The sequence below is a fragment of the Pyricularia grisea genome (assembly GCF_004355905.1).
Source record: "Pyricularia grisea strain NI907 chromosome Unknown Pyricularia_grisea_NI907_Scaffold_8, whole genome shotgun sequence".
Lineage (NCBI taxonomy): Eukaryota > Fungi > Ascomycota > Sordariomycetes > Magnaporthales > Pyriculariaceae > Pyricularia > Pyricularia grisea.
Window position 1 is genome coordinate 1790306 of NW_022156721.1, and position 25427 is coordinate 1815732.

Here is a 25427-nt window from a genome sequence, read left to right on the forward strand (position 1 = left end):
CCAATTATATGGTTGGCCAGAAAACTTCCAGCTATTTAATTCCTGGAAAATGCTGTTGCAGTTTTATCGCCGAATTGGCTAGAGTGGCGAGCAATTGCACATTTTTTACTCGAGGACAGTGCGCGAGTCGACGATGAATCTCATTTCCGATTGCCAGGGATTGATGAGTTAGCCAGATGGGATTGCCATGGTTTATGGGGTTGGAAGAGATGGAAATTGTGGCTTTGTATTTATTTTTTTAAAATAAATAAATATGTCGCATTTTATTTGAAAGTTATTAAAGTGTAAACTTGTACGCAACTATAATGTAATTTTATCGTAAATATATTAAATTAAAAAGTAATTTTAACTATATAGGATCCAAAATAGGCTTAACTTTCACGCTATTTTCGCTAGTTTAATCGGCAGATATTAGCAGCCTACCTTTTTTTAATATAATGTTAATTACGTTTAGACTTTTCGCCTTAACCAAGCGCTTTTCCGTAAAAATTATGGATTTTGGAAACCGTTTAAGCAAAAAAAGGGTATCGTCGTTTTTTTTCCTGCGCGAATCGAATAATATCCCGTTCGGCGCCGCAGCCGTCGAACCCAAAATAATTCGCCAGTGCGCCTGGCAATTAAAACGCCGAACCGTGGTTAGGGGCTGCGGCATTATCCAATATCGGGTATTTTACGTAATGTTTGTGGCGCGGCCGGGGATAATCGGATCTTCGTTACCGAATATGAGTTCGCCGCCTTTACCGGGGCGAAAATGGCTATTGTACCAAGTAGTCGAGCTTATATTCGCGGTAAAAGGAATACGCAAGGCCTTTTGGATTTTTGTTATTATTGTTATTTTTGTCGAAATGGGGAGGCCAGGCCCCGGCGCGTGGTATATTGGTACCACCGACCTGGACCGATATATGAAAGCGGCCGGCGGCGGCGATACCCCTAAGATAAATATAGGTGTGGCGACCGGACGTTGGCGGTATGGACAACGTAAGTGGCCGTAATATCGCCGCGAAGGATTAAGACGATATATTTATTACCGCCGGCCGAGGCAACCATTTAACAGCGGGCGTATAAGTATTAAGGGAGAAGGATGGATAAGTTTTTAGGAAGTAGCCCAAAATATACGTAGCGAAGCGGTGGGGCCAAATAGCGCCGGTAACCTTAGAAATTCCAGCTAGGATACCCATAATATCGGGGAAAAGTGAGATTTGGAGTTTTAAGTGGTGAAAAATAGGGACGGGCTGTTTTAATTGCCCTTTGTATTGAAATAATTTAGATTACGAGCCTTTTTACATTTAAATGTAAATTAATCGGTGCCCATTTCGGGAAATTTCCTGCGTAATAATTTTTACTATTTCCGGGACGTTTCCCATTTTCGCCTGTTAAAATACGCAATAATATAGTTTATAGATTTGGTTTCCGAGGCGATTTTTCCCGTTTTAATAAATAATTTCGTTGCTTTTATTATTGTTTCGACGTGCTACGTTCGCCAGAATGTTATTTCGGCCGTACTCTCAACCAAAATAATTTCCTTTATCTGGTAATGTTTTACGTGCGATAAAGGCCGAAAGTACCATTATTACGGCCCGCGGCTTTTAAATACGCTTAACGGGCTTCCAATATAAGGTTGCGGAGAGGAGGCGCTGGATATCCTTATCGTCGTCGTTACCCAATAGTAGGTATTACGCCATATTATTTCCCGTAATACCAAAGCTAAAATAATTACGCCGGCACTTTCCGGGAGGATGGGCGATTGGTGGTTAGCCATTTCGGCGTATGGTGTTATATATTAGAAAGATTTGTAGGGTTAACGTTGGAAAGTCCCAATTTTGGGATTATACCAGTATCGGGGTGGGCGAAGGCGAGAATTACGATATGGGAATTTATGGTTAGAATTGGGGAAGGTGTTGCGGGATGATTTTGGGTAGCCCTATTGCGTTAGGAGGAAATTTGGTAATGTTTTTAAAAATTGCGAAAGAAAATATTATAATAATAAAAGGTTCCAGACCCTGAATAAATAATAAGCCTAAACGGTCGCCCATACGAGCTATGCGGTTTATTGCCTTATCCTTTGTTGTTTTTTTGCGATATATAGTGGGCTGTAAAGGTAAGGGCAAATTACTGGAAGTTTTAATGTTATTTCCAGATAATGGTGCCCTGCGTACAAATAATTATTTTACTTCCCTTTGTTTTTAGGTAACCGCCTGTATTAATATTATACCTGTTAGGTTGTTTTGTTACCTACATTTAATTGCAAGTAATTGCAATTTATTTTTGGATTATTATTGTACCTCGTTTTTTAAAATTGTTAATGTTACTATTAAATCCTTTCTTAGTTACCGCCACGTCCGAATTTTTGACGATATAAAGCTTTTAATTAATTCGTTTAGCGATTATTTTAATTTTGGTCGTAAGGCCAATTTATACGAGGGGAAGGTAAAAGTAATTTAGGGAAATATTTCCGTTAACCGGGCCGGTAAAAACGCCAATTTTGCCGCCATTATTGTTAATATTGGTGTTTGGGTGGTGTGCTTTAATTTTATCCCAAACAAAAATGCGGGAAAAATAATTTCGTAATATTATTATATTTTACTATTATAATAGTGAGGGTAAAATTTTTCCCTTTATACAATGTTCCAATGGTATAGGCCTTATATTTCGCCTATTTTGGTCAAAGTTTTAAGGGAAAGGATAGTTGAAATATTTAATAATTCCAATAAATAATTAAATGGGGGAGGCCCACGTATATATGTACGGTAGCAGGGGATAAACTTTTCGTCTGATATTATATTATAGGCGGACTGGTTAAAATAATTCCCGTCCATGTATTCTAAAATGTTATTATTAGCCACCGGGGAGTGGTGCCACAAATCATGCCATTAATATAATAATAGAATAGCCGCAGGTGTATATAAATAGTTTAAACAAACACAACCCAATTATAATATTAAACCCAGTCGAGTTCGTACTATGTTTAACCCCTATTATTTCTATTACCCAATTTTAACCAAGGATAAATACTTTATAAAGGCGGATGCCGGAGGTAATTAAAGCTACTTACATTAAATATAGTATATAAAACGGTAATATTATTATTTTCGTACATGTTCGAATATAACTTGTTTTTGGCGAATGGGGTTGTAACACCTATATTTAAAAAGCTTACATAGTAGACTGTAAGGATGTTAATATATATATATATATATATATATATTCTTTTTCAAATAATAAACCCCGCTTTAAATTTTCGTAAATTTTGCATATAAAAGCGTTAACGAGGGCCATAGGAATTTCTTTCTTATTAAAAAAACCTACCATTATCACCGAATTTTTAAAATTTTCGCCCAGCTTTTGATTTTCTTTTCGTTTTTTCCAAAGTTATACTTTTTTCAAATAAAAACGTACCAGGCCTTTAAAATGCGCGCCCCTGTTTTTGTTTTTTTTTCTTTCGCCTTATTTCGAGGCGCTTCGGCGTTAAAACATTGCAATTATATAATTAGCGGTCCGGGCCAGTATCATGCTTTTTTAAAGTTAAAAAAAGGTACCGAAAAGGTAATTAACGTTAATGGTTATAACGTTACCTTTAAAGTTAATACTAATTGCGGAAATTTTACTATGGATGGCCTGCCTGCCGGCTATACCGTTAATCCCGTCGTCGATGGTTACGAGTTGGATTAATGGGGGTTTTTTAAGCCGTATTTGACGGCCGCCGACCGGGAAGAAAATAAGCCATAAACGGCATACCGAGAAAAAAATTAAAATTTAAAAAGAAATATGGGCGAAATAACGGTTATAAATATAGCTTATATTAATAGGCTTTTCGTTATATTGATCGATTAATAAACGTTATTATAAAATAACGTAGGTATATTATGCATTTTCTATCTAACAGTTTAAAAAAAAGCTTTTAAATGCCTTTTTTCGTCTTATACCATCACTTAAATAAGTAAGTTACGTATAATTGGCCCGTGCGGCCAAACCCGTGACTTATTATTTAATTAATAAATTGAACGTATAAATCCCAATTCCAACAGTTTATATAAATAAGTAATTGGGTAGCGTTAGTAGATTAATTTTACTATAATTTCCAGTTTTTATTTATAGGAAGTATAATTAGAGATATATAGCAAGTCGGACTATCGGTATTTTAAAAGCCCTTTAAACCGTATACCCCGAAAATTAAAATCCGGAACAGCAACGCTGCTAATATTTAATTTTGGAAATTCCTGTAATATATTATTAATAATACCCGCGTTATTTTGGCTCTGTTTAACTTCCCGGACGTATTGCCGGTTAACGCGGAGCCAACGCGTTCGATCACGTCCGCAGAGCTTTGGTATTTGTAAATGGTAAATGCGTCGACGACGAGGCAGTAATTTAACAATCGTGACCGAATAGAATAATCAGCTATTAAAAGCCCTAATTAGCCAATTATAACCAAATGTGTTCGTTTTAATTATGCAAGTCGGTTCGAGAGGAGCTTTCCGTTACCCTTTTGGGCAGTAAATTGTATATTCCAACCATATTTATAGGTATCGTTTATTTGTACGTAGGGTTTAAGATAAAGATAATCAAATGATGCGAATTCCTATATTTAATTATTTTTGTTTATTTTTTAAATATAATTTAAAATTATTTTTACCCTTTTTTAAATATAAGGTAAAGGTTTTGCGAAATCCATTAGTTTTTACAAGTAAGGCACCAAAATCGTATCCATTTATCCAATTAGGAATCCCAGTCCAAATACGACTGTTATTATTATTCCAACAAATTTATGCCGTTTTTTTTTTTTGCAGCGTCCGCCTGGGGCTACGAATTTTTTCTTTTAGCTTGTTACCGCTAGTTGGTTTTTTTTGTAGCCGTAAAATCCCTTTCCGTATTAATAAAACCTTCCGAACTGCAAATGATTTAAACGTTGCAAAAGCTATTATAAGTGAGGTTCCAGCCGTTAGATAGGGTTTGTATGGTTGAAAAACCGCAATTGGAATTGGTATCGACGCCTTAGCGGCGACCCTAATTATCGTTTATATTGGTAACCGAATTTATACGGGCGTAATTATTACCAACCGAAACCTGGTTCTGGTTTAAAATTTCCACGTTACAGCTTATACCCTAAGCAAAAGTTACGGGTATAAAAGCCAAAGTAATAACGCAAAAAATGAAAAATTGTATTATGGATGTTGGTTTAATTGTGTTTTTGGGTGTCCCGGGTTAATGAATTAGAAATTGGCGAAGAATGAATTGGCTTTGGCCGGTAGATTGTTTTATTACCTATTGGATGGAAGACTGATGTAAATAAAAGCGAAAGATAAAGATGGTGATAAATAAATCCAAAGTTTAAAAAAAACGTTTAGCAATGGACGATTTATATATATTTGGTTAAATTAGTTTTTTAGGATATGATTTTATAGGGATTTGTAAACCTTATCGCCTTTCGATTCGGAATATAATGTCCCACGACGTTCCGATTTGTTTAACGCGAGGCTAGGCCTGTTTTAATTGTAAAAATAGAACCAGGTGATTTTAGGCAGATTGTAAATAAGGCACTAATAAGTTCCGAAATAAATTTAACAAAACCTTATTTGGTAGTAAATTAGAAAATTACCTAATTTGTGTTAGGGTTTTTACAAACGTTTTATTGCGATGGAATTAAACGGTACATTATGGAAATTAAATTTGATATTTTCAGCTCGCTAATGTACAAGTTCGTTATTTTTTTATTTTTATATTATATTAAACCCTGTATAAGACCGTGGTGCTAATATCGGTTATACGTTCCTATATATTTGGGGGCTATACGTTATGGGCCCCCTTAAAAAGGGGGTTGCAAAATCATGATTTTCGACAAAATCGTGGGCCAGATAGTACATAATATGTAATGGCGCGCCAACCCATTAACGAAAATGGAGTATATTTTAATTCTTTTAATAATAACGGCCGTACCAATTTAGTTAAAAATAAATTGTAAAATGCATTATTTATTATTTTAAATATTAAATTTTACTACGATTTCTATATTTTTTCTACTATAATATTTACAATATTTCCTATATAAATTTTGGATTTTATTTAAAAAAAGTATTTTTTCAAATAATTATAAAAATTAAATTCTCCATACAAAATAATTTATAATATCTTTTACCAATTTTTTTTAACTAAATTATTACAATAATTATTGTTTACAATAGTAAAATATACTCCATTTTTGTTAACGGGTTGGCGCGTTATTCCGTTATTGCACTATTTGGCTTACGATTTTGTCGAAAATTATGATTTTGCAACCCCCTTTTTGAGGGGGCCCACAACGTATAGCCCCCAAGTAAAAGCAAGTCGAGTGGTAAAATGTTTTTATTGAAAGTATAATGCGACGTTACTAATTCGTTACGCAGCGGAGCGCAAATCTACTGTAATTAAAATATAATTATGGTATTGATTTGATTAAGTTATTTTACCAATTAAAACTAATTTCGGACCAAGTTATTAAAACCGTGATTTAATTCGATTTAATGATTTTTTATTTTTATGCCAGCCCTAATTATATAGGAGATATAGCCCCAGCCCGTCCCGCTAACGAATCGAAGTCCATACCTATTAATTGAGAAACGAATGTGGGTATAAGGCCTAATCGGGAATAAAGACGGCGACGGGCTTGTATTGGCTCGATTAACCGTGGGGATAAACAGAGATTTTAGGAGAAAGTAATAATTAAGATTAATGGGCAATAATTATGCAATACTAATATTAAGGTTTAAAGGCGGAAACTGGACTATAATATTTTAGGGGTTGGTATATTGTGCATATTTACCAGCCGCCCGCCATAGTTACTCGTGTATAAACTTATGCGAAATGGTCTTTGCCTGCGGGTCGTCACATACAGTCAAGGAGGATAAATGTTGGAATAGAGGGAATTGCGGTCAATATTAACAATAGAGCGATAATCCACGTGCAATGCCCCACAGGCCAATTGCACGTGACCCACCCGCCCAATTGCGGGTATAAGACGGAAGGACGTTCAGAAGCTCACTTCTAGACAGTTTATAGAACATGCACAATGAATATCTTTATATTCGTATAATAACGTTCTGTTAATCGATCGACATTACGAAAGGCCTATTAACAGCAGATAAACCTTTGCCTTTGTAAAACACGTTTCCAGAATCTGTTGGTCTTAACGCGGTGAGAAACTTGAAATTTAATCCAGTTTTAGCAATAGAGATCCTATAATAGCCCTCCCCAAATTACCGTAGTCCTTAAGAAGCTCCTGAAACTTTTTACTTTCCCACAGCATCTTAGCATTGCAGGAAGCATAGTGCGCCACCAGCTGCCTAAGCTTTTCCGGCACCGCGTTTGTATAGCACTATCGCAACAGTTCCACGATACAGTTTAGTTTTGATTCGGATAAATCGTACCCTACGAGAGCGTGGTGAAGTTTGTTGAAAGAAGGATCCATTAGTCGCGTGACGGCGTAGCGGTCTGCCAGAACGTAGACCCGGCAGTGATGGATAAATATGGCTGTATGATTTATTAGCCCACTCCCAATGCTGCGTGTCCTATCCTTAACGTATTTGGACATGTCGATACGCCAGGAATTTTAAAAGTCGTTCCATAGCATGTCCCGCTTCGGTATCCTTCTTCTCTGGCGCATGTCCCTAGATTGACTCTGGAGGGGCTCCGGGTTCCGCAGTTGCACCTTCCACAGGTTAAAACTTAAGCCCAGGCTCCTCAGCAGTTGTGGCTTGGATCGAGTGGTCGTTGGGATCATCCACTTCCGTAACACCTTTATCTTCGATGGAGCCAGCGTCAACATCTGCCTCCGCTTCAACAACCGGTTCTGGGTCATCGTAATCTCCGGTATAGACGTGGTGCCAAAAGCTCAAAAAGGTCCTCTCATCAATATCGTCCCACGTGACTAATCCATCTTTTGCTTCTTTAAACTCCCCATGCACCATAATCCTTAAAACAGCAAACTGCTCAACAACGAGGTAAAAATATATAATATATTCACGTTTTTCCGGTCCAATGAAGAAGCGGAATTGGTTGGATGTAGCGGCGCTGGACCATTTTAGCTGACAAAATCTGATGGGAATGGGTTGTTTACGGTAAAACTGAACTAACCTTTTCTTCGATATGCCTTCCATTTCTTCATCGACAGCATCGCTTTCAAATACGGCGAAGCTAGGGCCAAGGGCCTTGATGATATTATTATTTTGCGCTGCGAAACGTGGTGTGGTCGCGGATGCCTGGCCCGCCCTAAAGGCCTAGTTGTTAGGTTTGGGTAATAGCCTTGTAACTGGGACTGAACGAAGTATTCTCAATCGCAGGTATTGTTGAATATTTTGGTTTATTGACCTATCTGTTAAATCGTCGGGCAGATTGTGACATTAATCAATCGTTATTTTGCGACATTGGCCCCTGCAATTTGCCGCGCCAGGCCCACGAATTGGATTGCGCTTTTGTCCTTGTTTTAAACTACAAAAATGGAGGGCCTCCTGCATAATTGAAAAAACGTTAGCCTACGAGGAATATCCCTTATATAGCTTTTTTACTGGTTTAAGATAATGAAAAGGCTATGCCTGACCAGCCGATGGCTGTTTTACAAAGTGACGTTTTGGCGTTAGTTGGCTATATGGTCTGCAACCCGAAAATGACGTTTCGATATTGTGTGGGTTTGTCAAGCACCGAAAGGGTAGATGCTCCAGAGATTTGAGCGCTTTCCATTGGAATGCCGTGTAATAGGTTGATTAAGGCTAATTTTTCTCTGCGGAACGACAGCAAGATTCACGAATTAGTTATGAGACCCAAAGATAATTGTAATTTACTTGGTCTTTCAACTACCAGTGTTCCTCGTAGCTCCTTGTTAGATCGTGAGCCAGTAATATTGCAGCATTTTGAAGCTTTCTGGTCCGATCGCATTGAGGGTTTCTAGCGTGTAGTTGTCTGACTTGTACGTTGCCCGATTTACAGTGTTTTCGAGTTGGGCGGGAGCAATTACGCACATCCCGCTTCGAATACCGCTTCATACAGAGGTGTAGATTGACCTGGAAATCTGCACAGCCATGTCGGAGGCCGGGCACCTATGATTGGACGATAGTGGGGGTAAAAATGTTTTGAGTGGTTAATCTATATGTACGCTGCAGTATAACAAAGCGCGCATGAAGACAAATAAAGAAACCAGAAGAAGAAAAGAGCTGCATTTAAGGGTTGGAGGTTAGTAATTGGTCCGAGTAACCACATCTAATAGGGTATTGACGCACTTTCAGAACGTTATGTTGCATTTTGCAAAACGAATTAGAAAGTAGTTGCTCTGCGTACACAATTTATGTCGAGAGCCTACGGTTGGATGCTTAGGAATTGCTAGTGTTATGCGGGAGGCCTGCTGTTCTCCTACCGCTATATCCTATAAACATTAGCTCGGCTGTCGTCATTTATACGATTATAAAAAAGTATTTGAAATGCAGAAGGCCAATCCTCTACATGTGCAGCCAAGAGCGGGCGCGGAATTTTTAGGAATAGAAAGGGTAGCAACGTGCGGGGTCAATCTTCGCCCATAGGCAAACTGCCGAAGCATCGATTAATTCCCTCTCTATGTCCTTACCACAATCTTATCTGTTCGCAAACATCCATCGAACTTGCGCCTCTTCTGGATCGTAAGCCTCCTCCATTCAACAGACCGTGGAGCCAGCCTCTTCCTTTAATCACCAACAGCACAGTAACTACATACATGAAACAGATACGCCTAATAACTTCCCCGGCCCATGAGCCACACATATCACACATTTCAGTCGCTAATAGCTGTAGTCATTGCCCCAAATTTGAGTCATTCAATCGATAAGAGCCACAGGACATATCTAACATTAGAATTCGCGGAGACAAACGTAACATTTGCTCCAAACAGTGTCGAGCTGGCAGCGTAAATTATAATCTGGTTAATCAAAAGTTCTCTTCATCCGCCGTGTTTTCTTCGTTAATGTCGAATTACATAGTCCTGTCGCCTAAATTTCGCGCCACATGTAGGGCACTGTCCCCCAATACTAGAGTAGTTGTTTTGAGCCGCCCATTTCTCGTGAATCTCCCAAACGTGACGTTTCTTTTCTTTCTCATCTTCCGCCCCTTCCCACGAGCAATCCCCTTTCGGACATTTTTGATGTTGGCGAACATGCGTCCTATACAACAGGCAAATAAGTCAGGTGGGTAACAATAATCATTTTAAATGAGAAAGTCACAGGAACTAGCTTAAACTAAACTTACTCCAACTCACTTAGAAACGCGGCGTTATATCCACAATCCTTCCAATTGCAACGAAGCCGAGTTCTTTACTTTTTTGGCTATTAATCAGGGGCATTTCTGGCAGGGGCAAACGATTAGAAAAACTTGTAAATAAGGTCAACAAAGACAGTTGTCCAGTTTCACCAGGCTGTCAACAATACCTTTCAGTAGACCTAGATTCGTCATTCTCCGGTACCGTTTGCACCGATTGTTTATCAGAGGCCATGGGATTTTAATCAAATCGTTGCAATTCACCAACGGCTCAAGCCTCTTGGTATGGTGCGGAGGAATTCTTTCGGTCAAGTACTGCTGGGTCAATGCCCCAAGTGCTGTCGGTAAACGACGGCGCTGGAATCGGCTTTTGAAAAGATTCAATATTGGGCAAAACCTGATATTTTCCTTTCCAACCATAACTTTAAAATATGCCCTCGTTCTAATCTTCATTTTCCCAGAGGGGAGGGTCTTCGGCTCCTATGCGGAATTCTGTCCCAAATTTAAAGGCCATAGTATGAAAAGTGGTTCAACATTTCGAAGCAATGTGGGGTGGGGGAAAGCTCCGTAGCTATAACCCGTCGTCTAGGTGTTAAAATAGCGGAGTATATACTAATTAGCTTTAAATTAAGGTTAGATGAGATTTGCCGATTCCTCAATATGGTGGTTCCCTAATTATAGTTGCGGAACGATTAACCATCAAACTCTTGGGGCCAGGTACATAACGTATGTAAGTGCTTAAGGGGCATACATATATTATGCATGCATTTCTGCTTGTCCAATGGGATTATTGGATCGACTACTTCTATTTTCAGAATACGCCTTGCTTTAGGTGCATTAGTTAATTATATGTGCAAGCACTAACTGTAGCGTGCAGGTAAATTGGATACCCAAGGTGTCCATCGTCGTCCAATTAAAGGTGTCCGGCCTCCTGCGTGTCGACGTACAACGCTTATTCTGCACTTTTAAGACCTTTTAGGTTCTGTTTCCCCCAACTTGCATTTAGTAGAATCCTAAATTTCGAGGCTGTCACAAAAGGTTTCGTATAGTCAAGCCTGTCACTAAAAGCACAAGATTCATAGACAACAGAGCGGCGAAGCCTTTACAAAACCCACCGACAATATAAAGTATGTCGGGAGCGTATTGGTTCATTGGCGTTGCCTACAAACGCTTTATTATTATTACATGCCTGCTATATTTGATCGATTATGTACGAGGCCAGCCAACAGTACACAGTCTGGATTTACATCCGCATAACAGCAACTAAAGACTTGAAAAGCTTCGGAAAAAATTCTTAGATTCATTTGCCCTTATATACTTTACTTTAAGAGTAGGAGGAGATATAGCCTCAGCAGTTTGTTTGGAACAAGGCCATCCGAATGGGAACGTGTTACGTCTCGCGCGGAATTTTGGCGTTCCTCCCGACTTTGTCGACCAGCTTCAGCTAATTCTCCATGATTTGACCGCTGTCGCTTCAAAAGGTGAACAATCACAAGTATTTTGTGGCTCATAAACCGCTAATATTAACATGTTTGTAGAAAAGTCAGTAAAGGACGGGGAATTTGAGATCTTGCTCAAGATTATTAAGTTAACTGGTAACAAGATTTGGTCCCTTTTGGAGCAGTTTCATGATCCAAAAATCCACGCTACTGTCCGACGAAAAATCTCTGCTTTAAGGACGGACGAAACGTACCTGGATAACGGCGAAAAAGCAGATTTTTAGCAGTAGATTGCCACCTTTTCCTCTATAATATCACTAAACTTTAATACAATGCCTGTTCAGTTTATTCCGTATATGATATGGGCGGCCCAAACGCGATGGAAATATTTAGAGCGGATAAAATTATTGTTTTATTCCGAAAAGGAAGAGATGCCCCTGTGGATCAAACACATATACAAGCTCGCGCGATACCATTCAGCAACGAAAGCTATAGTTAAACTCGCCACCAAATAGCTTGATATTTTTACATCCATTTACGTTAAGGCTGTGGAAATTTCAGGATAACAGCGCTTTTTTTTGGGGAACGACATTACGGCCCTCAAGACAACGTTTAAAAAGCTGACTAAAACAGACCCTGGATCATTCGTCGAAAAACTTGGCCAGACTTGGCTTACGGATGATCCGAAGGCTCGATTTCGCAAAACGTGCCGTCTTAATCTCACAGTCCATGCAGAAATGCAGCTTCTCACCTTCTACGATCATCACCCAAACCTTACACCACGCCTTTTATTTATGGGCACAAGCAAGAAAGTTTGCTTTTTCTGTTACAATTTCTTATCCCGGCACCCACTAGCGATTAGGGTATTAGCCAGTTATCAAAAGCTTTATCCGACTTGGATACCAGCTCCATACTCGTCTTCGGTACGAAAGAAGCATAAAACCCTGCTTTGGGACTTTAATCGTCATTTGGAAAAAACGGTTCTCCGCGACCTGGAAATTAGATTTGGCGTTCGGAAATTGGTTCACATGGATTTTACTGCAAGGCCCTCCTTAACGATTACTGGAACGTTTTTATCATTGTTATTAACCATGGAGCTGCCTATTCGATTTGAATTTGTGGAAAATTAGGGGCCCTCCTTAAATACCGGAATAATTACAGAATAGCTCAAAGGTGCAAAAAGCAATCAAATGTTAGGTAAAGCGGTGTTGGAGCTATTACGGATATTCTAATAATTTTGGCGCTGGTTTGTGGGTTATTAAAAACCTTTCAGGTCTCCAAATGGTTTTGTTTAAAACAAAACTGCCTCACATTACCTTATTTCCGATAGTAGGAAGGTACTCACATAGTCACCAATAATGCGATGGACATACCTTTTGGAATATCGCAAAAAAAATACAATTGAAATGCGAAGGATATCTTCTAAGTTGTAATTTATGCTTGCTCATGCTTAGCTTCATAATTTATGCCGTGTGATTATTTCTTGGGCCAAAAAGAAAACCTGCAAAGTTTGTCACGTCGCCTCAGGTGGTTAAAAAATTGTCAGTAACAACGGCAGCGATGGGGAGCGGAATATTTAAACTGAGGAAGTTTTTCGCGATACCCATTCCATCCTTTGGTACAATGGCGTTCCAATTAACCGGTAAGTATGTTATTTCTTATTTGCATTTTCCATTAATAATTACTCCTTTCATCAATTTACCCGCAAATATATTGGTAATAAGCCAGGTTAACCCGTGGGACAGAGCCCTATTAAGTAATCCACGAATAATATCAGTAAAAAATGTACATAAAGTTGCCTAATGCCGCACACAATCTCCATAATGTTAATCATTCGCTCAACCAAACAACCACGCAGGCCTGAGTTTTTTCAGCTATGCAGGAAGCCCTCCATATCCGCGGCTTGGAACAAGAGCGCAATCCGATTTAAGGGCCTAAAGCGACAAACTGCGGGGTTCGGCGTCTTATTGCGATAAAAGGGGCTTATGGGCGGACCGTCTCACACTTTTTTCACCATACAGAAAGCCTTTTGTTCGTATCCGATTGGTAACCGTTAACTATCACAACAGAAACATTCGCTACCATCGCCTAATTACCGCCAAACAAAGATTTACCCCGCATTTAGCTATTTTTTTATGCAAATTAAATTGTGCATCCACTCCTGGCTGTGCCTGTAAAGGGCGTTTTGCAATCCGAATGCTCGTTCGTAATTTTTACAAGCGATAACCGCCGAGCTTTTATTTGTAGGATATACCAATAGGACAGCAGCAGGCCTCCCGCATGGCACTGTGGCAAATTCTTAGCACCAACTGTAGGCTCCCAACATGCCTGACAAACAGGCATACTGGTAAGTGGAGCGCTTTTCCTAGCCTCTTATATGGAGGACCTCCTGCATAATAAACAGCTACACTGGGAAACCTTTCAAATAAAATTGTGCCCTAATTCCAGGATATACCGGGGAAGTACCAATAGTAAAAAACGCTACATTGCCTGGGCACCTCTAACAAATTAAATTACAGGGTATTTGGAAATATGGGCTCGCCGTCGTAATTTCCCCTACCCCAACAGGTTACCATTTTCGGGGCATATAATTGGTTAAATCTACTAACCCTCGCCTTCTGCCGGCTTTAAAAGGTAAATTTTATAGCGAGTTTGTTCCTATTGGCCTTCACCTCCACGGAGCCTAATGAAAGGATAATTTTGGATAATATTCCGGCATTTAATTGGGATATATTTGCATCGATCTTCTCCCTTATTTTCTGAATTTTAGCGTAAGCTGATAAAAGGAAGGCCCGCAGTCTTTTAGGGTATTACCGCTTATTATTTTTCGGTTTCGGTTAAAATAAAAACGCGCCTTTAATTATATCATCACTCGGGTAGTGCAAACTTTTTTGATAGGTATTTACTACAATTGTCGAATGGCCAAATGCAGGAGCCCTCCATCGGTTTTTCGCGGCGGTAAGCAAATACGCAACCCGATTGGCTAATTTTGTAATAGCGTAAATAATTTTTTGGGCATTCGTAACCCCACTTTGGCAGCGCAAATTATAAACGGATTAACACAACATTACAAAAAGCAGGCCAGTTGGTTGGGCTGCGTTTATGCGATATAACCAACCAATCGGATAAATTCCTTTATAAAAGGGCTGCGTAATAACACTTAAATTACGGGTGGCAAATCTATACAATACCATTTTCGTAAAGTTATAAAAACACTACGAAGGGGTGTCTGGCGTTTTGTTTAGTAAGCAGCGTCGAGAAGAAAAGCTTTGTTTAGGTTGCCAAAAAGGTGGGCGGGACGGAAAACCCCCGATAAAATTATTGGCAAAATTAACCCTGCGATTGGGCAACAAACCGCGCAAACAAAAATAAAGGCCTTCTGCCAAAACAGCAGGCATGCGATTGCCTACTTTTCGATACAAAGCCTACGTTAACCAATTGTAAATGCATCCTTTAAACCAATATAATACCGCAAATTGTCGGGCTGCATTTCGTTACTAACGCCCAAAGCCCTTAGCACGGAAACTGGGAGCTTTTGGCCATGTTTAAACACATACGTATACATAACCATCTGCTAGGCGCTTACTCGGGCTCTCCAAAAATGCTATTTAAAGTGGTTAAAACGGTCCAATAACTAATCCGACTTTTTTTCCAGCTTTTTGGTAATTGGCATAAACAGGGAAAGGTGAGGTATAAACGTAAAATGGGATTTTAATAGGCACATTCAAAAAAAAAAAAAAAAAAAAAAAAAAAAAAAAAAAAAATACAAGCCAAATACCATCTGTATCTCCAATTCAAAGCTCGGACTATCTCACAATCCAACCAAGCTTCTCATTTTGCGGCAAAGGAAAATAAAAATAACGTTTCCAACCTAAAATAATTTACAATATTCCCACCGCATTTCGAAAAATGATACGGCTCTCTTCAAACTTTGATATGCGGTTTACCAAAAATTTACGCTGGTGATATATTACAGAACTCTCGAAGGCAACGGACTTAATTTCGGTATCGTTTATAATTGCCACGACTAAAAGGGAAAAAACGTGTTTAAAATCGCGAAACATGTGGCGCTCGATTACCTAATTAATAACGTTGGCAACAAAAACCTTCAGCTGGACCTTTTTACGTCGCAAAATTCAGCAACAGTTTCTTATAATTCGCATATTTTTTAAAACCATTACGAGTAAATATGGAGGAAAAAAATACCTTGTAAATCGCGTGCAAACAGTCCAGGGCCTCCTCGCAGCTAAATTTCTCCATATCGACATTAAACTCCCTGGTGGCTTTGGATAAAGTCCCAATGATTAATTCTAAATCGAATTTGTCGTAATGTGCGCCTCGGCTGCAGTTTATGCTGGAGCGATGTTCAAGTAGGGCAGGATTCATAGCATTAAGCCGCGTTCGTAGCTTATCTTCACCGGTCCTGTGGAGGTTGTCCGTATAGTAGTGGTTGTAGTTGATAGGAAAGCCTTTCAAGTCCTCGATCAACATCCTCAACTCCTCTCGGGCTTTCACTTTGCGCTGTTCAAGACGCTCCCTGACCTTGAAAGACCTAGTTCAGGCGCATTAGCGCATTGATATTCAGAAATCGAGCAAGAACTTTGCGGCATACTCACCATATTCGAGAAGCAACATCCTTAGCTCCCCTCTTCTTGAGGAGAACATCATAAAACTGCTCGCAAATGTAGCTAACGAGGTCGATGTGGGACTCGGCGAACTTAGCCCATGGTTGAGATTGCTCCCAAAAAAGCTCAGCTATCACATTTGGATTGAAGCTCCCGAACAACTCAGTTCCTCGCGAGCGCTGTATTAGTCGTTTCACCCATTCCGTTGCCTTGGTTTTCGAAAGCCTTTTTGGTCCTGGCGCGGCAATCTGAAGCTCTTGATGAGATGCTTGTCAAAAATGTTCTTCGTTGGTTCCCAAGTATTGTCATCATCTGGGAAACCTTTCCACTTGACAAGATATTGAATCTCCCGGCCACAACGACGTTTTGCAAGCAGTTTCTCGGCCTCCCATATGTCTTGTTCTTCATCGATTGCAATTGGCTGGCTCTTTGTTTGCAAAAGTACCTTATCTGGAAATAGGTTATGGCTCGTCGTCACCCCAAAAAGATCTGGATCCGCCAATTCTACAGCGAATCCGAAAATCTTAACAGGCTCGCAAATCTTAAAATTTGAAAAAGGATCGAGGTACGATATACTATTATTGTTTGACGAGTACCCTATTTCTTCCATAAAAGTGATGGAGTTAATATTTAATCCGGTATTGACAATTTTGAAATTCCCAAAAATACTATTAAACTTTGCGAAAGTAGTAAGGGCGTTTGTTTCCAGTTACAGAAATTTTTGTTTTGCCTTTTTGTTGGATGCAAATTAGTTTATATCGAAGGAATAATTGGGGTTTAATTCGATATATTTACCGCGTAATGTGAATTATTTTCGGAAATTGGGGGTATAGGGGTGCTCGCATTAAAAAAATCGCAATTTGTTGAAAGAATGTTAAGAGTAGACGGCGTGGTGCAAATCGTTTTAAATTAAGTTTTAAAAGGGTTTTCCTTAATTATATCGGTGTTAATTTTACGAATTCGACGACGTTTTGGCTGGTAAGGATTTGGCGCCGCATAATCCCTCATAAATGGATCCTTTTCAGTTTTTAACCGGCAATTAGCTTTTGGAGAGGGATAGCTGTGGGCGTCCTGTAGGTGATACTATAAGTCCTTTGTTAAGTCGTACTTTATTAAGTAAAAAGGATTTGGATAATGGAGCTCCGTTTGGGAACCAAATTTGTTTATGTAAGAAAAGAAACATTCGTGAATGTGTTTTTTCCAGCTCGACTGTTTTATGAACCCGTAAAGCCGTTTTACAGCAGGCAGTTGTTCGTTATGTAGGCATATTATACAGTTACCAGCGTAGGCGATGGCTCGGCGGAATTTTACGAAGTTATATCGTGTACGGATTTCACATTTCCTAACGTATTCCTAACAATGAATTTCCCATCGTTCGGATTTTCCGACTATTTGATTGCATATAAAGCAAAATTTAACGAATTTGTGCTTTTTTTGTTGCTATGCTTTAACGCATTTGAAAATATGATCCCATTTATTATCGGCATTAATCTTAATAAATAAATACGTAAGTAGCATTTTAATCGGATCGAATTTTATTTTTATTTACGAGTCGATTTCGACGTTGTATTCCTTTCTGGGGCATTTGCCATTAATTGGCCGCAGAAATGGCTGATACGCAATTTGGCAATCGTTTTTTAAAAGACCATAAAGATCTTTTATGGCCGAAATTCTAATCTCGCTTTTTAAATTAGCTATTTGAAATAGTGCGTTAGAAAGACGTCTGCGTTCCAGCATTATATGTCTCAGGCGCCCAAACCGGGAACGGTTTTAGTTTATATAATGCCTTTTTAGCTTTTCGCGATTTTTTGGGTGTACCCGGGATTGGGAATTGCGAACTTTGTCCAGCTCCGCTTTTTTAAATTTGCGTTTGCGTAAAATAAGTCGGTTTTTGTCTTTTTTGTTTTAAACATCCGTTTTGGAAGCTAAATTTTTAAGCTGCTCGGAAATGATAATATAATTAGGTCGCTGTTTTAATTCATCTTATACCTTTACAGGCAAAGAGAAAAAAAGATTTGGATTTCTTTTGACAGTTATTAAACGGAAGTTTTCGGCTTGATCGCTCCGCAGGGGCATCTTAAAAAAACTTCCTTAACCATCCACATGCGTAATGGAGCTTAAATAGTCCCTGGTTAATGTTATTTGGTTTGTATGGGCAGCAAACTTTATTAATTTATTTTTGGAGTAACCGTTATTTAGGGTTTTGTTAGCAAAGCATTGTAAAACTAAAAGCCGAAATTTTTATTTGTAGTTTGGATTAGGCATTTTCGGCGGATTCCATATGGTGTTACGGGTCGTTCCATTTTTGTACGTATTAATAGACCCCTGATCTAATTGGTAAACGTACCAGCCGTTTAAATCTTCTGGGTTATACCCTTTGCAGTTATTGTTGGAAACACTGGGAGATTTTTAATATGATCTGCCCAATCCAAAACCCAATATCTTTAATCAGATGGTGGTTTCACGTCCAAAATCTGTTGAATATTATTATAACTTTTGAAAGCTCCTCGTGCGAGGAATATGGCCAGCAGAAAGACGATCGGGCTTAAAATGAAAGGCTGGCCGGGTAAATGTTTATATAAAATATGCGTTGGTTTGTTTTTTAATAATTTCATGATTAGGAGAATAATTGTGGCATACCCCAGTAATTTTGAGGAGAAAAGAATCGCCGTACTGTTTTTATGGAGTATAGTTTACTTACCGTTGATCTTCCTTATCGTGCATCCCTTTCGCAAACTCCCGTTTAAGACTGTAACGCAGCTTTGGCTTTCCATTCTTCCATACGACTAACATTTCCGTATATTGTTGGGCGTATAAATGTTAGCTTGCATTTGGAGCGGGTGGGCATGGTATTTACGCATTTTATAAAACAGCCCATTCCCAGTGCCCGTTCGATTAAAACTCTCACTTATCTTACCCACTCTAGCTGAAGTAAACATATGACATTTTAGTTTGGTATTAATCAAAATACGATATCTATCGTAAACGTATTTATGCCCATTACTCTGCCAAAGCTGTCTTTCCATATATATAAAATTTTCGATTGTTATGTACGTTTTCGGTCTTTTAAAGTCTGATAACCCGATCTTTTTTTTTAGCGGCCCTTTAATATACTGTTTTAAATAAATATAAATGTTTTACCCAGTAATAAAAGATTCGGAGATTTACATTGGTAATGGAATTTGTATGATCTTTCGTAATTAATAATTTAGGGTTGTTGCGATTCCAGCCTGATATAAAGCGACGGAAGTGATTGCGTACAGTCTAAATAGTAGTTTTGCCTTCCGGGTTAAGAATCCCCGAAGTACAGCTGGCTATAAATTCGGCAAATCTCTTCAAAATTTTCAAATCGCTATGATTGGTATCCGGGCATTTTTGTTGGTACCTTTAAAATGTCAGCGATTGCTGCTTATAGGCGACGAAAATGTGATTTATTCCTGCTAAAGCTTTACCTGTATATTGCACATTTTTTCGGTATATTCCAGAACAAATCGTGGGACAGGTTTATCGTTAACGTTTTTATCGTCGAAGTTGAAGCCGTTTTTCTTAGTTTGTTTTTTTCTGTCTTCCGCCGTCCTTTTTTTACCCATTTTGATGGATGTTATCTCAGATATACGTAAAATAAGGCATTTGCCTTGGGCAGGCTGTAGAAAAGAGACGGGTGTAAAATATAAGTGGCGAAAAAGTTTGGTTGTTTCTTTGTGTGAGAGATGTAAAACTGGGAAAACATTCGGAAACGAGAAGGAATAAAATTGGGCTTAGGACGGAAATTGGGTTTTATTTCAAATGGCGCGGGAATTGATTTGGGCCTTGGTTTGGTAAATTTGTGGACCTAAAAGTCCCATTTCGGGCCTTGTTGGACCAAAAGTGTTCTTTCGCCAAAAGTTGCATCACTAAAGAAATCTTTATCGTACCGCCACAGTTTTAGGCCCTTTTGGGTTAATTGATTGATCGTAATTGAACGAGATTGATCACAACTGAACCCAGCCTGATCGCAGCCTGAATGTGTGGGTCAATAGCAGTGTGGGCCCTTGGGGGCCAGAGAGGGCAATTTTTGTGTAATTCAACAGCCCATATCTGCCACGTTGCATGAAATCCAATGCTGTCGGCACCGGGCTATGCTCACCATCCCATGCCCTCATCATCACGGTGTGTTGCTCCTTCGCCCGCCGATCGACCACCGAAAATGGATCCCACGCCATCCGCCAGTTTTCCATGGGAAAACCCGACTGCAGACGAGCGCTATGCGTGCTTCCAGTCTGGTGTGCTGCAGCTGCATGGGCGTCGCTGGCAGGGCTTCGAGGCGCGGTATGGCAGGCCCGGCGGTGAACACGCCACTGGCCACGTCGATGTTGGTTATTATGGCGTAACGGTCCAAATCCCCCTCGACGAGTTGCTTTTGAGCGTTTTTTGGCCGAGTCTAGAATGTCTTTCAGAGTGTCCATGGTGACATCGATAGTGATGGACAGCGGCCTTACCGGGTACTACCCAAAACGCCTGTCAGGATCCGCCTCGGGCTGATCAATAAGTGACACAACGGCATGCAGATGTCGCCTTAGGGCATATCCCTTTGCCGGAATATCTTTAGTGGCGCTCTGTCGGGAGCATTACCTCCCTCGCTCCGAATTGGTCAGTCAATCGAACAATGGAGTGAGTACATGGGTCTTGAGCTTGTTCAAATGTTATTCAGGTAGGCATATACGCTGACCAGTCGCCAACAAAGAACAAAGCCGTGCAGTCAAGGCATTGAGAAGAGTAATAAAATCCAGAGATTTACAGTCATTGTTTTACCTCGGCCGGTTATTCCTCTTTTGATTCAATATATCTTGTCCCCTCAATGCGGCTACTTGCTTCCATCACCAAATGGGACTTGCTATGGGAAAAGTGACAAAGTAGTTGCTTATCCAGAAGTAAAAGAGTTTGACGAATGCTATGCGTCCACTTCTATTTCTTCAATGTTCCAACCTGTCTTAAGCCACAAGGCAACTTTGGTTACATCGCTTTGCATCGTTCGCAGTTATCTGAGTTACTCGCCAAGGAATACTCTCGCGAGGACGAGGGCTACGCTCAAACCAACAATGGCGACCGCTACAAGTTGGCCACACAGTCAATCAGTTGTTCTTTCGGGCGACGTATTAATGTATTTCATCTGACCCTGTGCACCCCTTTTGCACTTTTACGATTCTCATATTCTGTTAAAGCGCTAGCACTACTCGTTGTACATCAAAACAACCAGAAATACAAAAACTGAGAATTTCTTGACGGTTCTTGGCAAATTTGTGCACTGTTTTTTTTTTTTTTTTTTTTTTTTTTTTTTGTTTTTACCACAATTACCGGAACGCTGTCTTCCAGGCGGTTATCTTGCATCGTTTTGCCACAGCACCCAACCACAAACTTCTCGGCGACGGTACTCGATGTTTCCGATGTCGGGGCAGCTAAGGAATTCTAGACAACGGTGCACACCCCGCAGCTTCCCGAAAGGGGCATTCCGCCTTCGCGCTTCGCCCCCGCCCTCGAAATGTCAGCCCCCTCACGGATCTCCGACCTACATAACATTTTTTTTCTTTGTTCACAAGATCATAGTGGAACTTGTTTTTGTGACAGCTCTCGTAGAGTGTCGGCTTTGATTGTTTTCGAGGTATTCACCTGCTTCCTTTCTTCTTTCACCAACGAACGACACGAGCGTGAAACCCCAAGATGATGGCGACAGCGACGGCAAAGTCATGCCTCGAAAGGCTAGAAGAGATGCGTAAGTCGCTAAATATCCCGAAAGTTGTATTGATTCTCCGTAGCACTTGAAGTTTGCTGACCTACTGCGTGTCAACTAGTTGATGTCGACGTCGACGACATGGACGCCGACTTCATCCGCTCCATGCCCATCAAGCCCCACGATCAAACCAGCAACCAAGCCTTCGTGGATGTCGCACTTGCACAGGAATCCAACAAGGATCTTATCGTCCAAGTCGCCACAGAGATGAAGGGATCAGAGTGGCTGGCCATTTACACCAGGATCGTGAGCAAACCAGCCTTCAAACACCAAAAACCCCATATAGCCAGTCTAACCACCCAAATTCACTCGCCAGGCAGTCCTCATGTGCAAAAAGAACCTAGACCTCATCAGTGGCCGCGTGCTCCTCCAAACCTCACCGGCAAAGGCATACGACATGGCTGCCACCCTCGCCCACGCCCGGCTATATGGCGCCGAGTTCACACGCGCCGGTGTTCCACGTGACCGATTCTGCATCAAAATTCCCAGCACAGGGCCGGGACTCAACGCAGCCAAGATCTTGCAGGAAGAAGGCATCTCCACGTTGGGTACGGCGCTGTTTAGCGTAGTGCAGGCCATTGCGTGTAGCCAGGCTGGTTGTTTGAGCATTAGTCCTTACTTTAACGGTCAGTGTCGAACCTGGTGCGGTTGTTGTGGGATGAATGTAGGATAAGAGGGAAATGATGCGCAATTACTAAGTAAAAGCCTGAGAGGATTGCAGAGATTTACGCCCACGATCTGTCGAAGCGCGACCAGGTTTGGCCCAAGACTACCGATCCTGTCACACAGCATCCGATGGCACCGCGGCTTGTCCACATCATCGAGACATACCGTCGTTTATACAAGGAGACGGGCAAGATGCAGCCGTTGGTCAAGAATGCAAGGTAAGGCCGAACCAAGTCTGCTTTTCCGAGACATCCTCTTACCTCAAAAATGGGACAGCAAAATCTCATGTTGTCGTCTTGTCGAGCACTGACACTAAGCCCTACCCATCCTTGAAATCCAGCTTCATCTCAGTCGAAGAAGCCATGGCCGCGGCCGAGATGGGCTGTCAATCCGCTACCCTGTCACGCGAGATCCTGACCAAGCTCGCCGAGACACCCTACGACGCAACCACCCAGCCAGGCGAGGGAAGACCCAAGCCTGCACACGCTTACGAAGCCCCGGAACCCTTACCCGCGCGCCTCCGTTCACTCCTGGAGCAGGACCCCCTGACCGAGCGTTGGGACGGCAGCATGCCCAGTGCAGACGTCGATTACCTTGCGGACGGAGGAGCGGCGCTACAGAAAGCCATTGAGTCGGACCCGGCAACCCGGAAAAGAATCCACGATGCGCTCGAGTTTTTTGTGGATGCAGAGGAGCGTAGCAGGAAGAGGGTCGAAGCCGTGATGGCAACGTTGGGTTAAGGGCTCGGGTGGGTCAAAGGAGGAAATTCCGATAACAAGTGGATAGATAGGTCTGTCTCTTTTGTGGAGAACCCTCTCTCACTAGCAATTTTCCCCTCAGATAATTCGCTTTTTCGTGAGGGTACAAGGGTGTCGTGTTATGTTAGTACTGACCCTCCAATATACATGTCCCAAACATTTAAACCGAAACTTTTGTAACACCACACCATGACGAAGAGAGCAGCTACCACTCTAGAGCTGTTCCATATGAGCCATTTACAACAGCACCCGCCAAAAGTCCAAAAAAATCTCTGATCCTCTTCCGAGAATCAACTCTTGATGATTCGGCCCAGGCTCGAACTGAGGACCTACAGTGAAACATTGCACAGTGGATTGCACAGTTTGTTAGACTGTTGTGATTAACCAACTACACCACCGAACCGGAGAGGTTTATGAGTTGTTGTTGAAGGTGGGATGAGATGGTGGGAATATGAAGGTATTTTCATGATTCTGCGGTGTTGTGGATGGAGATGTTGATAGTGAGTCTTGATGTTTTAAAAGTGGGTCTTTGTTGAGGGCTTCATGGGTTATGGGTATGGTTTGAGCAAGGATTCTCGCTGGGCGGTTTGGCATTTGCATGCATGTTTTATTTACTTGGAAGAAAATTTAGCCTCGAGTGCTTTTTGCGCATTTAGTCATAGGATTAATGATTTTGACGAGGAAACGGTACATCGAATGAAATTAATTTGGTGTCAATTCGGTGACTGCAGCCGGGATTCCCATCTGTCGGAGAAGCCACAGACTCCACGGGAGTGGACCAGCTCTAGTCATTGCTAGGGCTCACGAGTCTGAGATACTGTACGAAATTCGGAATATTGCAAGATTAATCCCAACGTTAGGTGGATTCCCCGTCTTGGCTAAGCATCTAACCAGAGATTGCTCGTAGTATTATCCATCAAATCCAAGGGTCGTGGCGCAAAGGTAGCGCGTCCGCCTCCTATTTCCGATTCCTCCGGTCAGAAAACGGGCAGCGGAAGGCTGCAGGTTCGAGTCCTGCCGTCCCTGATAATGACTCTTGCAAGCCACTCAAGATCAATGGTGTCACGCATCAGGTTACCTCATTTTTGAATGAGGTCAGCTTTTTTGCCAAAACTGTATACGTGCATGTACAGCTAGCTACCTACCTACCTGTCAATACCCATATTAATTTGCCCAACCTGTGGAAACCAAGTCCAAAACTTGTGTCGTATTTGAGCACGCTTTTGGCACTGAAAGTAACGTGCTATCTTTATGATTTAACTTTGAAAGAAACTGTTTCCTCATTAAGCTTCTCACTTTTTCTCCGACATGAGCTACGTGTTATACTAAATCCTGGAAAGGTTTAGGCAGCCTAGTGAAACCTCAAACGGAATTATATAAATTGGGTCTGCTTATTCTCCGGTAATGTTAATAGGAATAGAGTGATCGCTGCGATCGGTAAAAACAATATAATAAATAAACGGTATTCTCATACATGCTATTTATCGTTCTGTAACTATTTACAATCCTGCAAAAATCCGTTAAAATTTCTGCTACGTGTTTTAAGATTACGTGTTACCACACGTAATTTACCCATACATATATCTGCCCGCGAATAAATACAGGTTTTTTTTTATATTAATTGCAAATATACGTACCTTTTAAACCCGTAAATAATTATTAATAAATAAATAAAAAAAAAATAACGCGTTTGGAAAATCGTAAAATTTTTTAACGTTATAAACGAATATTTTATTCCAACCATTCCCTAATAAATAGGGGGGATTTTATTATTTTTTAACAATAATAAAATAACCTTTTATTTATATAAACGTTTAATTTATTGTAAATAACCAATTATAATACGAAAATTTAATAAAAATTTTATATTATAATAATTACCGATTTTTTTTTAATCCGTTTATAAATAGGCCGTTTTTTTTTA

General features: G+C 40.5%; 8 protein-coding genes across 8 annotated transcripts; 3 read left to right on the forward strand and 5 right to left on the reverse strand.

Annotated features, from left to right (window-relative positions):
- Nucleotides 1–7691: 7691 nt before the first annotated feature.
- Nucleotides 7692–8129, reverse strand: PgNI_12182 (uncharacterized protein; the record flags this gene model as incomplete). The annotated part of the gene is made up of 2 exons (XM_031132137.1): nucleotides 7692–8067; nucleotides 8107–8129. The coding sequence occupies 2 exons, from the start codon at nucleotides 8127–8129 to the stop codon at nucleotides 7692–7694; spliced, it is 399 nt and encodes a 132-aa protein (XP_030977286.1).
- Nucleotides 8130–9966: 1837 nt separating this feature from the next.
- On the reverse strand, nucleotides 9967–10701 carry PgNI_12183 (uncharacterized protein; the record flags this gene model as incomplete). The annotated part of the gene is made up of 3 exons (XM_031132138.1): nucleotides 9967–10154; nucleotides 10250–10302; nucleotides 10454–10701. The coding sequence occupies 3 exons, from the start codon at nucleotides 10699–10701 to the stop codon at nucleotides 9967–9969; spliced, it is 489 nt and encodes a 162-aa protein (XP_030977285.1).
- Nucleotides 10702–11456: 755 nt separating this feature from the next.
- Nucleotides 11457–11971, forward strand: PgNI_12184 (uncharacterized protein; the record flags this gene model as incomplete). Its single annotated transcript, XM_031132139.1, has 3 exons — nucleotides 11457–11476; nucleotides 11518–11729; nucleotides 11787–11971. 3 exons carry the CDS (start codon nucleotides 11457–11459, stop codon nucleotides 11969–11971), a joined length of 417 nt encoding a protein of 138 aa, XP_030977288.1.
- A 3597-nt stretch (nucleotides 11972–15568) lies between these two features.
- Nucleotides 15569–17157, reverse strand: PgNI_12185 (uncharacterized protein; the record flags this gene model as incomplete). Its single annotated transcript, XM_031132140.1, has 5 exons — nucleotides 15569–15766; nucleotides 15894–16239; nucleotides 16304–16491; nucleotides 16791–16980; nucleotides 17108–17157. 5 exons carry the CDS (start codon nucleotides 17155–17157, stop codon nucleotides 15569–15571), a joined length of 972 nt encoding a protein of 323 aa, XP_030977287.1.
- Nucleotides 17158–17221: 64 nt separating this feature from the next.
- On the reverse strand, nucleotides 17222–18049 carry PgNI_12186 (uncharacterized protein; the record flags this gene model as incomplete). The annotated part of the gene is made up of 2 exons (XM_031132141.1): nucleotides 17222–17372; nucleotides 17862–18049. The coding sequence occupies 2 exons, from the start codon at nucleotides 18047–18049 to the stop codon at nucleotides 17222–17224; spliced, it is 339 nt and encodes a 112-aa protein (XP_030977290.1).
- Nucleotides 18050–18553: 504 nt separating this feature from the next.
- On the reverse strand, nucleotides 18554–19902 carry PgNI_12187 (uncharacterized protein; the record flags this gene model as incomplete). The annotated part of the gene is made up of 5 exons (XM_031132142.1): nucleotides 18554–18710; nucleotides 19014–19098; nucleotides 19230–19425; nucleotides 19481–19576; nucleotides 19765–19902. The coding sequence occupies 5 exons, from the start codon at nucleotides 19900–19902 to the stop codon at nucleotides 18554–18556; spliced, it is 672 nt and encodes a 223-aa protein (XP_030977289.1).
- A 509-nt stretch (nucleotides 19903–20411) lies between these two features.
- Nucleotides 20412–20762, forward strand: PgNI_12188 (uncharacterized protein; the record flags this gene model as incomplete). The annotated part of the gene is made up of 1 exon (XM_031132143.1): nucleotides 20412–20762. One exon carries the CDS (start codon nucleotides 20412–20414, stop codon nucleotides 20760–20762), a length of 351 nt encoding a protein of 116 aa, XP_030977292.1.
- A 1117-nt stretch (nucleotides 20763–21879) lies between these two features.
- PgNI_12189 (uncharacterized protein) lies at nucleotides 21880–23660 on the forward strand. The gene is made up of 5 exons (XM_031132144.1): nucleotides 21880–22061; nucleotides 22141–22325; nucleotides 22396–22705; nucleotides 22801–22963; nucleotides 23086–23660. Exons 1-5 carry the CDS (start codon nucleotides 22010–22012, stop codon nucleotides 23483–23485), a joined length of 1110 nt encoding a protein of 369 aa, XP_030977291.1. The 5' UTR covers nucleotides 21880–22009; the 3' UTR covers nucleotides 23486–23660.
- Nucleotides 23661–25427: the final 1767 nt, after the last annotated feature.

What these genes read in the sequence shown, in the direction of transcription:
- PgNI_12189 (XM_031132144.1), top strand. Translation starts at nt 22,010, where the DNA reads ATGATGGCGACAGCGACGGCAAAGTCATGCCTCGAAAGGCTAGAAGAG. An exon ending in CATTAGTCCTTACTTTAACG is followed by an intron (nt 22,706 to 22,800) that starts GTCAGTGTCGAA and finishes AGAGGATTGCAG; the next exon opens with AGATTTACGCCCACGATCTG. An exon ending in CCGTTGGTCAAGAATGCAAG is followed by an intron (nt 22,964 to 23,085) that starts GTAAGGCCGAAC and finishes CTTGAAATCCAG; the next exon opens with CTTCATCTCAGTCGAAGAAG.